Source organism: Oncorhynchus nerka, linkage group LG20 (genome assembly GCF_034236695.1).
Source record: "Oncorhynchus nerka isolate Pitt River linkage group LG20, Oner_Uvic_2.0, whole genome shotgun sequence".
Taxonomy (NCBI): domain Eukaryota; kingdom Metazoa; phylum Chordata; class Actinopteri; order Salmoniformes; family Salmonidae; genus Oncorhynchus; species Oncorhynchus nerka.
This window is the reverse complement of record NC_088415.1, coordinates 50070709-50083240: the sequence shown is the minus strand read 5'-3', so window position 1 is coordinate 50083240 and position 12532 is coordinate 50070709. Positions and strand designations below refer to the sequence as shown.

The 12532-nt window shown below is 42.2% G+C and overlaps 1 protein-coding gene across 1 annotated transcript; it reads left to right on the top strand.

The window, feature by feature from the left end:
* Positions 1-2718: 2718 nt before the first annotated feature.
* LOC115102705 (Y-box-binding protein 1-like) lies at positions 2719-11780 on the top strand. The gene is given in 9 exon segments (XM_029622930.2): positions 2719-2898; positions 2900-3026; positions 6866-6929; positions 7208-7241; positions 7410-7499; positions 7800-8138; positions 9397-9482; positions 10674-10957; positions 11691-11780. Coding segments are annotated over 8 exon segments (1155 nt in total). The 5' UTR covers positions 2719-2733; the 3' UTR covers positions 10924-10957; positions 11691-11780.
* Positions 11781-12532: the final 752 nt, after the last annotated feature.

Genomic DNA, 12532 nt, shown 5'->3' with positions numbered 1-12532 from the left:
AACCGAGTAAGCTGATACCTATGGATCTTGGGTCCATGATATGGGGTTAGGCTGTACATTACAATATGAATGTTCAATATGCACAAGTCTGAATAGTGAGGTGAGTCAAAGTCATGCAATATGAGCTACGACGCTAATGTGTAAACTCTTCACAGCTGTGTTCTGTGGGTGTCACTGCAAAGGCCGATACCCCATTTCATTGATCCACAATCCATAGGTAAGGCTGTACCGTGAAATATAAGTATGCCCCTGTAATATTCATATGTGTAAACATACTGAATTGTAATTGGATGCATTTTACCGCAATATCATACTGTGCTATGATTGGTTAAGACCACCCAAATGGTTAGGTCATGGGCAGTTTGATCCTGGTTGGCGATACGTGAACACGCCATTTATAACTAGCTAATAAAGAGCTACGTTAAGAAATATCCTGTAGTACTGCATTGTATTATTTTGTACAAAGTGTGCAAAACAAGACAGCCCCCAATGCAGTTATGAAGTGTAATACATCCACAGTGCGATTTCAACTGATATGTCCTTTTTTTTCTCAAATGTTTGTATTTTGTTTGAATGTATATAACATTCCAAACTTATTAACCATTATCTAGTGCAAATATGTCATGATTCCACTGTGTCCGTTTCAGTGCGAGACCTTCATTTTGAAGGCGAACCGCAAATTTCACTATTGTGGCTAATCTTAGTGGTTCGCTTCTCATACAGTGCTGGCCGATAATGAAAATTACAGTTCCCCAGATTATCTGCTTTTCCGTGTGGAGGCATGCATTGAAAACGTGGGTCAGCTAGCTGCTAAATGGCCCAAATGTGACTGCAAATAGGCTGTTTTCATATAATTCCGCTGATTAGGGGGCTTGTGCACATTTACATTAGTGTTTCATTAACTAAGTTACTAAGCTAATTCTTACTTATGTTTTTGTTGCATTTCAAGTACGATGCCATTGCTGACAGGCTAGCATGCTGATAGGCCAGGGCCCATATTCCCCTGATATTAGGATACATTATGCCTTCACTGAGATGCTTTGTGAATATGGTCCCTGGAAGAACACTGTTACACAGCAGTCCTTACACCACAGGTCCCTAGTGCAGGGGTAGGCAACCCTCTTCCCAAAATATTATTGTATTGTATTGAACAGATATGAATTTGCTCTGTTTGTAGGGGTGTGGCTTGAAGCAATGAGTTATGTATTTAAGGTCCCTTTTGAACCCACAACCCAACCCCTCCCTGTTTCTCAACTAGTTTTTCAGTACAGCACCGTTTCAGTTCCATTTAACATTCTATTACGTTTTCATGCACTGAAAGCAGCCCTGACCAACTGGGCTAATTGATCAGTTCAGTGATTGCCTAAAATCAACACACCTGGTCTTCCAGGTGGGTTAAATCAAAACACGAAGTGCCTGCACCACTCCAGGTCCAGGGTTGCCTACCCCTGCCATAGCGGTGTTAGTCAATGCTTATGAACTGAATATTGTATGTGAATTTTAATATATCAATGACACTAACAAAAGGGTTGAATTGTTCAGCAACATGCAGTAAATGCTAACACGGCTCTGGTGATGAAAAGTACATAATGCATGTCATCTCCCTATCAGACAACTGCATGCTATGACATGGGCCTGGATGGTGACATTTCTTTAAGCTGCCTGCCTGATGACCTTGGCCTTCAATGGTACCAGAAGCAAGGGCCTTACCTGGAAGTAAAGCCATTCAGTCAACATGTATTGTATGTAACCACTCAAATTCATAAAAACTGCTACAGGCACAATTACTGACTTATATTCACTTTACTTGTCCCATTCTTCAATCCTGTCTGGGATATATATATTTTAGTTGACATTAATACAATGTATTCACCCTTTACATGAGACGTTCATATACTTTAGACCTCAGGTAGACTCCTTGCCTTCTCTCGTCTCTTGGTCTTCTTCTAGGTTGAAAACAATACGACTGTAGTCCGGTGCCTTGTTGTCAAAGGCAACCCACGTGTAACACAGACCTGGTACAGTGATCCAAAACTGTTCACCTGTTTCTACGTCAAGCTAGGAAAATGTGCCGTGAGTTTTTATTGTGCACGTGCAAGCAAAGCAACAAAATGTTAATTAATTATATATTATTGTGAAACATGCCCAAAAAGCTTTGGACACTTTGTCATACCGAACGCAGCCCAGGCAAATGCAATCGATCAACGCGCTGTGGAATTGATCAACCAATGGTGTGTTAGACACCACCCACATACCTTTGCTTGACACCCCCTCATTATAATTATTGGAGGAAGAAATACACAAATCGAGAGATTATATATATGAATAAAATAAAAGTGGGATTAATTATTTAAATATTAATATATTTGTATGCAATCATTCATCCGGCTATGCATTTATGTATACATTTATATGGATATATTAATGTATGTATCTATTTGTGTGAATTTATTAATGAATTTAATTCTAATTACGGCAGTTCTGGTCCGCCATAATCTAGGTGTACTGTACAATGTAACAAAATGGGTTAGCTAGCTAACCCATGTGTCGTGATCGTCTGTGTGGCTCTGTCGTGTAGTCGGTATTGGTTTTCGACATTTCTCGTCCACCAATTTTCACGGAGTATTTTTTTAAATAACTGGCAACCAATATAACCAATAGTAACGAAAATGATTCGTGACGGTTATGGAGAGGAGAGAATTCGACCAATTATATTACAGAGTGGGAGGGACTATGGATAGGGATATTCCTTTGCGTTGTTTGTCATTCCTCCCAGTTCGATCGGCAACGGGAGCGGAGAGGAAAGTTGAGAGCCCGAAGGCAGCAGCCCCTACCACCGCCGGCCCAGGTTACCATCTAGAACCGGGAAACACACTAGAGAGCCACCGCCGGCAAAAGCCATAACCAACCAGAAAACATGAGCAGCGAGGCCGAGACACAACCGCCGGAGCCTGCTGTCGTCGACGCGGAGAGCCCATCCAGCCCGGCGGCAGCCGCCGTTTCCGCGGGTGATAAGAAGGTCATCGGTAAGCAAGCTGGCCAGGTGATCCATTCAATGCAAATGTGGGTTTATTGGCACGGTAACGTTACTCACAAAACGCTTACTAATTTACCTACAATTGGATTAGCTATAAACTATGTTCGTTAGTTCACAACGTCAGTTGATTACTAAAACGGGTAACGTTAGTTACCTAACTAGCTGCCTAGATCTAGGTAATATTGTTATTGGCTAACTAGTTAGATAGCAACCGCTAAATAGTGTTCCGTTTCCTTAGTTTGCTAGCATGATGGCTAGTTTGAAACCGTTTAACGTTAGATATCGTTGATAGTTCGTCTCAACTGTAACGGTACATTGGCCAATTCAAATGTCAGTAGTTCTACAACAGTTTTCTACCTTATTTCACCTTTACCTAGCCTCACTGGTTTCTACCTTATTTATTTCACCTTTACCTAGCCTCACTGGTAACGCATCCTCAGTCTGACCACACACCTGACCTGTGAGACAAGGTTAGAGCTTTGCAAACGTTAATTAATACTGAAATGCATGTGGTTTGGCACATGTTGTAATTGTAACCAACGTTAGACGGACCTTCTTGTCCGCAGTATCCTGCATCTAGCAGTGATTTAGCCAGCAGCTAACGTTAGCCTGTCAAAACAGTAGAAGTGGATATTGGCCTTGGTTCCCGGTTCCGTAACGCACTGGTTACACATAAAGAACACTGTTTTCAATACATTGGTAGTGTATACGACAGTTTTGCTTGCATTTTATTTTCTAAAGTTATAATAGGGACGGACTTGTAACAAACAATTCATTGATGCCCATGACTGACTGACTGCAGAGGCTCGATTGCGTTCGTATCCCTTTGTTCGCAGCTATGGCACATACTGATTAACTTGCTTGCTAGCGATCATGCTAAATAGCTCGCTAATACATTGCTAACGTTCGATAACTATATAACCAAGTGTATGATGAAGAAGCATAGCCCCCAAATGATTATTTCGTGTAAAATTGCAGATGGCTAAGCTAGTCAGCTAGCTAGCTTTCCGTTCGGTCGAGGTGATAGCTATAGGGACCCCCAAAATGTCCGCTTTGATATTCGGATTCTACGAATTTATTTTGTCCCGCTTTGGCAAACAATTGTACTTTTATTAAGCATGAAACCGTATCCAATACTCTATTTCTACCTCTGTGCACATGAGTATTAATTTGACGTTATGAACGACATCCTGGCTTATGTCCAACCACACGGTTGAGACCAAATATAATATGCTAACTTTAGCTAGCAAAATAACAAGCTATCATCATGGGGCGCGACGCCACGTGCGAAGATTCAAGACTTGCTATTTTGAACTGGGTAAATGGTTGTCTAGCTAGTTACCTAGTATTCATAAATGATGCCCAGACAGTTCCGCTCGGAAAATAATTAGCAGTCCAGCTTACACACAATATTAGCTAGCTATGCTACCTCCAGGACAGGCACTCGTTCTGATCAGTTTGGTGGAATGCTGGTAGGCCACATTGAATGTCTAGGCTAGTACTGTTATGTTCTGGTCTCATAACACGTAGGATGGGTGTTTTTGGAGCTAATGATGCAGAGGTGCAACTTTGGTTTTAGCCATCCACCTGCACGCCTGACCCCCACCAGTCTAGTCAATAACACAACTCTCCTATCCAATTTCCTTCCCATCTTAAAAAAACAAACAAATCTATTCCCAAGAGTAATGTTTGGAAACGAGTAATATAAACCAAAAATAACATACATTTACACAAACAGCACATCCTCCAAATAATTGATCTCTAATAGTACACTGTAGAGGCATTTTTACTTGCACACTGTAGAGCTGGGTCGTCCTGTCCCAAGGGGTCCACCACCCTGCAGCGCCCCCCACAATATATCCTTAATCTTGTAATCAAAATATAGTGACACCTAAATTGACATTTTGTCCATCCTTTGGCATTGTTGAAGGATAACAAACCTTCCAATTAATGGTTATAGTTTCTTGTGATAAGTCTCCAGTGTCAACATTTCCAAGCAAACAAAAACTGGGAGAATGGAGAATCTGTAGACATGCTGAGACAAAATAACTTATTCTTTGCCAGAATTCGGCCAGCCTTCACAAGACCATAACATATGCAAATGGGTCCCCTTTTGTTAATTTACCTCCAGCAGAGGACTGACTTTTGATTCCATGTTATTGATTTGCTGGCATATGACTTTCTATGGGTGGTTTTACACGGCAGCAATTTGTCTGAGCATATATGAACACGACTGGACATTCAAACATATCTGTATCAATTCATCAACAGCTTCTACCAGGTTTCCCCCCTTAAAATAGTTTCAATCTTTGATGCATCTGGCTTGTCCATCTTATTGCACAGAGAGATTAGTGTTATCTGCAAGAACTTACCTCTGCTCTGTCAGACTGTTTTTTATCCTGGATGCTTGACCCTGCTGAAACCCTGTCACCATCTGATCCTCCTAAGATGAGGGATGACAAAGAATGACATCTGTCCATTTATATATTATATTAACCAAGAATACAATCAATTGTTCAATAATTGCAATTACCGTTATTCCCAGGTCCCAGACTGTTTCTTTAAACTGCTGTCCTGTAGCTACTGTAGGTCTACCCATCAACTCAAGATGGAACTTTGTATCATTCACCGATATGAATATACTGCAAGATTCACCTGCTGGGACACCTGTCACCATCTGATCCTGTTAACTTGATGAGCATAATGTTGTGTACTGACTGTACGATGACAGTAAAGCCCGTAGAGCTGTTTATTACTGTCAGGGTGAAAAGTAGGGAATTAGTTAGGGAAACTGACTGATGTTTCACGTTACAATGCTATACCGACTCTAATTATAATTCACATTGCACTGAAAATATCAAACCATTGACCTTCAATCGTTTGGCTGCTGATTTCATCGTTTGATTCAGGTCTGGTGTGAAGCAAAACAAATCGGTAACGCTAGCCAACTCGAATGATACATCAACTGGTGAAAGCTAGCCAAGTTAATTTACTTCTGTTGAAACGGGACAAAACAAAGGCTACAAAATATTTCGTACAAAAAGCTGTTGGATATCGATATGCAGTGGCTATTATTACCATCTGACCAATAGCTAGAGCTAAACACTTTTTTCCTTCTGTTTAGCAGTTACTTTGCCAGCTACATCAGTCAACTAAATAGTAGCCAGTTTCTGCTCTGCTTTTTCAATTCGGCGAAAGATTGCAACACACAGACTGACAGCAGCTGCCTCTGGCCTGCACCAAAGGCTTGAACAGTCTTTCATAAGCTTTGCCTTCAAACAGCCTGTTAGCCTGCTCAGACAGGTCCTAAATCCAGCCGGCTAACCTCCCAACAGCCTACCCGACCGCTCTGAGGTGTCCGCATGGTCCTCACGCACACTGCTGCCGTTTTTATTTATCACAGTGCAATGATAAAACTGGGAGGGACTAAATTAAATTTCAGAATGGGGGTCATGACCACCCTGTCCCCAGTGAAAGTTGCGCCACTGTAATGTTGATATGCATAGGACCATGCCATGGCAGGTGGAAGCAAACACCAAGGGTTTAGCATCAGAATCTATAAAAAGCCCAACAGTTGGGGGATAATTATAGCTTGCTTCCCTAGTATCTTCTCTGGTCTGTGGTCTTAATCAGTCTTGTCATTAGATTACCCACTTGAAGTGCACTTCACAATTTCCCCCCTTTGTTGTGCAATATGTCAATGAGAAACTGCTAATGTGCATGTAATTTTGTGGTGGTGCCACGTTATTAATTTGAATGCAAAAAAATATAGAGGATAAAAACAAGCGAATCACACCTAAATTGTGTGTACGTATTTTTCTTTTTCAGCAACTAAGGTCTTGGGTACAGTCAAATGGTTCAACGTCAGAAATGGCTACGGTTTCATCAACAGGCAAGTTGCCCCACTCCCGGGCTTCTCCTAAAGACACTAATATGATGAGGGTGTTTGTGAGGGAACATTCCCAATCCTAATATGGCTTGGATTTGCTTACAAAGCTGGGAAGTGTATTTGGCTGGCCACGGCATGCTCTTGTGTAAAGACTCAGTGAATGCACAATTAAGCCAGTTCTGTTCAAATCTGTTAGCCTCAATGTTACAATAGACATTTTTAATCCAATGGCTTTTATTGTCTGATATTTAACTACACCTTTTTCTCCCTTCACCCACAAGGAATGACACAAAAGATGACGTCTTTGTCCACCAGGTAAAAACTCCCCAGTTCTCCAATGGTCAAGTCATTTATTGCCCAACATGGAACTTTTTCCAGTTATCACAATTGGATTGTAGTTGGCACCACAAAGACAAGTTTATATTGAAATGTTCTATACATAAAAAATAAAATAAAAACATTAAATTTATTTTTATTTTTTAGACTGCCATAAAGAAAAACAACCCGAGGAAATACCTTCGCAGTGTTGGAGATGGAGAAATTGTGGAGTTTGATGTGGTTGAAGGGGAGAAGGTAGTTACAACTTTTATTTACACAACAGAGAGCTTTATTATTAACTGTCATTGGCACCACTCTTGCAGGCTCACAAATTATTTCATACGACTTGTTTAATATGTTTAGCAATATTTAAGGCAACCAAATCTAGACTTTAACTTCACGTACCTCAAAGTTATGATTATCGGTGATTCTAATGTGCCCAATTTTGGATTTGACCAGTCAACACAATATCATGCAACGATGCACAGCTAAAACGACTTCATACTCCAGAAGGGTAGTGTGCACCCCAGTGGTTATGTATGTATCTCTTCCCAGGGAGCAGAGGCAGCCAATGTCACCGGCCCAGCGGGTGTCCCAGTCCAGGGGAGCAAGTATGCCGCTGACCGGAACCGCTATAGGCGGTACCCCCGCAGGAGGGGCCCTGCCCGTGACGGCGAATACCCAGACAACTACCAGAGCGACGGTGAGGGCGAAGGAGATCGGCCCCCCCGCAAGAGCCGTGAGGGCGCCGAGAGTGCCCCAGAGGGAGAGATGCAGACCCAGCAGCGCAGGCCCTCCTTCCCTGGGAGACGGCGCTACCCCCCATACTTTGTACGTAGACGCTACGGCCGTCGGCCCCCGTACACCAACGCACCTCGCGGAGAGATGACTGAGGTACGCTGTCACAGGCACTCCTGAAGCAGTCCGGCCCCGTTCCAGTGATGTCATACACACTCTCGTCAAACATTCGTGCTACAATTGGTTATAGCCGGACAAATCAAAACCTCACGTGTATTCGTCAACAGACCAATACAGGTTGACCAAAATAGGTCTACATAAAGGTCTATATATTGACAGTACTTAAAGTTGGCTCCAAACCACTGGTCAACAGACCAAAATTATACCTCAGTTTGACCAAAATAGGTGAATCAAACTTTCACACAAACCCAAGATGTTACACCTACTGCTGATTGCCACCCGCACAGTGCTTCAATCTATATATAGCTATGTTTTCCACAGTCACATGGAGTAGCCTGCCAAATTGACAAAGAAGCCAGCTAGGCTCTCCTGGTCTGGGGCCTGGAGTGGCTTGTCCCCCAGGGTTAAGCCATTTTTGCAGGTAAATGTTGAACTGGAATGCAAAAATGTGCTGAAAAGTTACCGACAAGATCCACTGGGCTGGCACATGTTTTTACTCTTCCTGTGCCATCTTTAATGTCGGACCCTGCATGAGAAAGGATATGTATGTGCCAGAAAACAATGGGCTAATTGGATTTCGACTCATCGTTACCACATATGGGATGTGCAAATTCATGCTCTCACCCTCCGTGTAAAGAAATGTGGCTGCAACCACAGCGCACACAACACACCCAGGTAATGAGAGGTGGGACGGACTGTCAAACCAGCATTGTTTCCCTGTCATCGCTGATTTTGTGACTGACAGGCGCCTGTCCTATCAATAGATCGCTAGAAGATGAATAATGTTCATTCTAACAGAAGAGGGCAGAATTATTTTATGACTAGCTCATTAGTAGCTTTGATCATTTAAGTGGGAAAAGTGTCCGGCTGAAAAATGAGTAGTTGGTGCTAGTGGAAAACACGTAGGTTCATATAATATACTGACAGCACCTGAAGTTGGCTGCAAACAGAAATACTGATTTTGAAGAAACCAGTCACTGATTTCCTCACTGAATCAGTGGCTGGTAATTACTGTAGGTGCTGGAGGCAAAATGCAAAACAGGAAAGTATCTGCACACCTGTGCATTTATTTTCATTTTAATAGTAACTAAACTTTCGGTCAGTTGACCTTCATCAACGTATATCTTTTCCTGTTTTTCAAGACTCGTTCTATCCAAAAGGTGAGTTTCAGAGCTGGATCTAGGGTATTGAGTCAGTGATTGAATGTGTGTGACTAACTCTTGTTTGTTTTTAGGGTGGAGAAGGCGACGAGAACCAGGGCGGTCCAGACCAGGGCAACAAACCAATGAGGCAGAACTACTACAGAGGCTTCCGACCAAGGTTCAGACCAAGGTTTGCGTGTTGAGTTCATTGACACAAGGCTGCAAAAAGGGGTTATATAACAGCAGAAAACCATATCTAATTTGTCTGTCAACTAAAGGTTAGGTGAATTTGTCACACAGGTACGTGATTCGGAATTTATTTATCTGCGACGTTACCATTGGGCAGTTTGCTGACTGCATGTTACCCTTATTGCAGCCTAACATTGAATGGCAACTGCTTTCCGAAAGTATATTTTACTTTGCATTTAAATGTACTCTATGGGTACTCCTTCAGAAATGACAACGTCTCTTTAGTCCTGATTGTTTTTATTAGTGGAAGTATTATGAAATGTGTGAACATGGCAAATTGGCCAAACTATCTGGACTATTATCTTGAATAATTCCTGAACTAAACGGTCTATGAATATCAATGCTGTTGAAGTGATGAGTTTAATGTCTCTTCTCTGACAATAATAATGGCGAGAGCATAAATACCTCTGATCTTAGCATATACATAGTTAACCTCTACTCTCATTCTCCCTCAACCACCCTGTATATGGCCCATTACTTTCTCAGGTTATTCTTGTTCCTATTTTGGCTGTACTTTCGGAATGGTCCATCAAACCTGTGGTTATGGCACTGCTTTTACTCTCTTCTGGTAGGCACCGATGAGCTTGTATGGGGGGGCATGGTATTTACATTGGTACTTGATCAGAAGTAGTTGAGGGCACAGACACAGGTTCATACACATGACAGGAGTGAGCGCCCCCACACTGTTAGGCCACGGTCAATTCTTAGCTTGTTTGAGTATATGGCAGAAATGATTGAAGCCCATTCATGAAATATAAGGACAAGGCAGCACATTGCATACTGTACATGGCACATATTACACACACATGGTGCACAAGATGCTTGGGCCATGTGTCCTTGCAGCCATGTGATGCACAACTACCCCTAAGCCCATTAGAAGGCTGGGTGGATCAAATCCCTGTTATTGCTTTTGGACACCTCCAATTCCATCGAATCTGCAAACCCTGGGGTTTAGGGCAATTTCATTTCAATTTATCATCTGAAATTTGACTCAATGTTTCTGAGTTGGGATTTCAGTAAGATTTTTTAAATGGAATTCACTGTCCTAATTTGAAGTTGTATGGGTGCCAGGGGCTGTTTTTAAGATTACTCGGGTGTTAAAGTGTGTCCCGTCCTACAGCAGAGGTGGTGGTCCACCCCGTCCCAGACCGGTACGGGACGGCGAGGGGGAAAACAAGGAGAACAACCAGGGTGGTGACGGCGAGAACCAGGAGCCCCGCCAGCGCCGCTACCGCCGAAACTTCAACTACCGCCGCAGACGCCCACAGACCGGTGGCAAGCCCCAGGATAGCAAGGAGGCCAAGGCCGACGGCGAACCATCCCTTGAGAAAACGTCCGCTCCCGCAGCCGCGCAGGGCGGGGCTGAGTAGAAACTACCGGCATACCATCTCTACCATCGTCCGGGTGGGTCCCCAACACACACAAATATTGCTATTTGGTGCTCTAATCAAATCTGCATACCTGATTTCTGGGATATGGGTAAACAATGATTTCTTTCCTTGTTAGAAAACATGCTGGATTCTATTTCATAGAGTCAAGCTTAGTTTTTGTTCATAGTGGACTGTGCTGGCTTATTCATGATTAATGTAAAAAAAAAAAAAAAATCTCATACAACTTGGAATTTGGCCAAATGATAACTTATCCCAGAAACCTGGTTAAATAGGGTTTGGTTGAGTCCTCAGTATGCATCGTATGATCAGTTGATTAGCTGTAGTCATTCACAGCACTTCTCAATATACAATCTACATTTTCTACCACGGGCCGCATTAAATCTGCTTGCAGGACGCATCTGGCCCGCATGCCCCAAGTTTGAGACCCCCAATTTACAACATATCAGTGGGAAAAGTCCATCAGATGGCAGTAGGCCTTGGTGTAGTGTCTCGGGCCAGTTCACTCTTGAGTTCTAAAGCTAGCATCTGTCTGCACTTTACATTGCCGCTACGCTCATCACCCAAGGCAGGGGCCATGGTGATGCCATGGATTTGATCAAGCAGACTGGCTGCCTGACTGCAGGCCTCCTGCCATTGTCTGTGCCATGTCTGTTGGTCCTCCTGCCTGTCTTGATGCTGCTGCACAGTCTGAGTTGACTGGTCAAATCCCTCTACTGTATCTTCTAACAATCTCTTTTCCTCTACAGTAATGTCATCAAGAAGAAACATCAAAGATCTGAGCAATAAGAAACAGATTTGACTTGACGATCGTCTTAAGCTTGTACCATGCATTTGACCGGATTACCACCGATTTGCCTGCAGAATCTATGCAGACCTGTTTTGTTCCATTATTTTTACGTGACAGCTATAAAAAAAGTTGAGGAAACGGAAGACGTTTTTTTTTTCTAAATCGGTCCTAAGTTTTTACACTGGTTTTTAAAAGAAAAGTAATTTGATATCTGGTCAGTTTGACATTTTTAAAAAACTTTTTATGTATTCAAACATGAATTTGAACAAAATGCAAGCTCAAATAAAAGTCAAAGAAGAACTGGCGACTCAACTGTTTATTTTTTTTGCCTGCTCAATTTAATCACCGTGGTATTGACCTAAATTGGCTGATGTATTACAATGTGTTCTTTCACCCCAAGACCCCACTAGTTTCTTCATTCCAGATACATGGCAATAAACTGTCCAAATAACTACAGAAATACTATTCCTTCACTGATTTACAGAGGGACTTATTGGTTTAGTATGAAATTGTAGTCAAGTTTGAATATTCATTTATTTGTCACTTGTATGATCCAATTGGCCCATAACTTAAGTGTTGATGGGGAAGGCATAACTGACATGAAAATGTGCTATAGAAATTCTAATATTAACATTGGGGTTCCATCTGGGTTCCAGAAAGAACTCATCTCAACTATATGTACACAACTTTTGGAATGCTCATTCTGAGCATTGTTAACATGCTGTATGAAATATTATGTTTATCAGATCTAGGTGTGTTGCAGTTCAGAAAAGCTTGGAAACTGAGATGACATAATCAGTA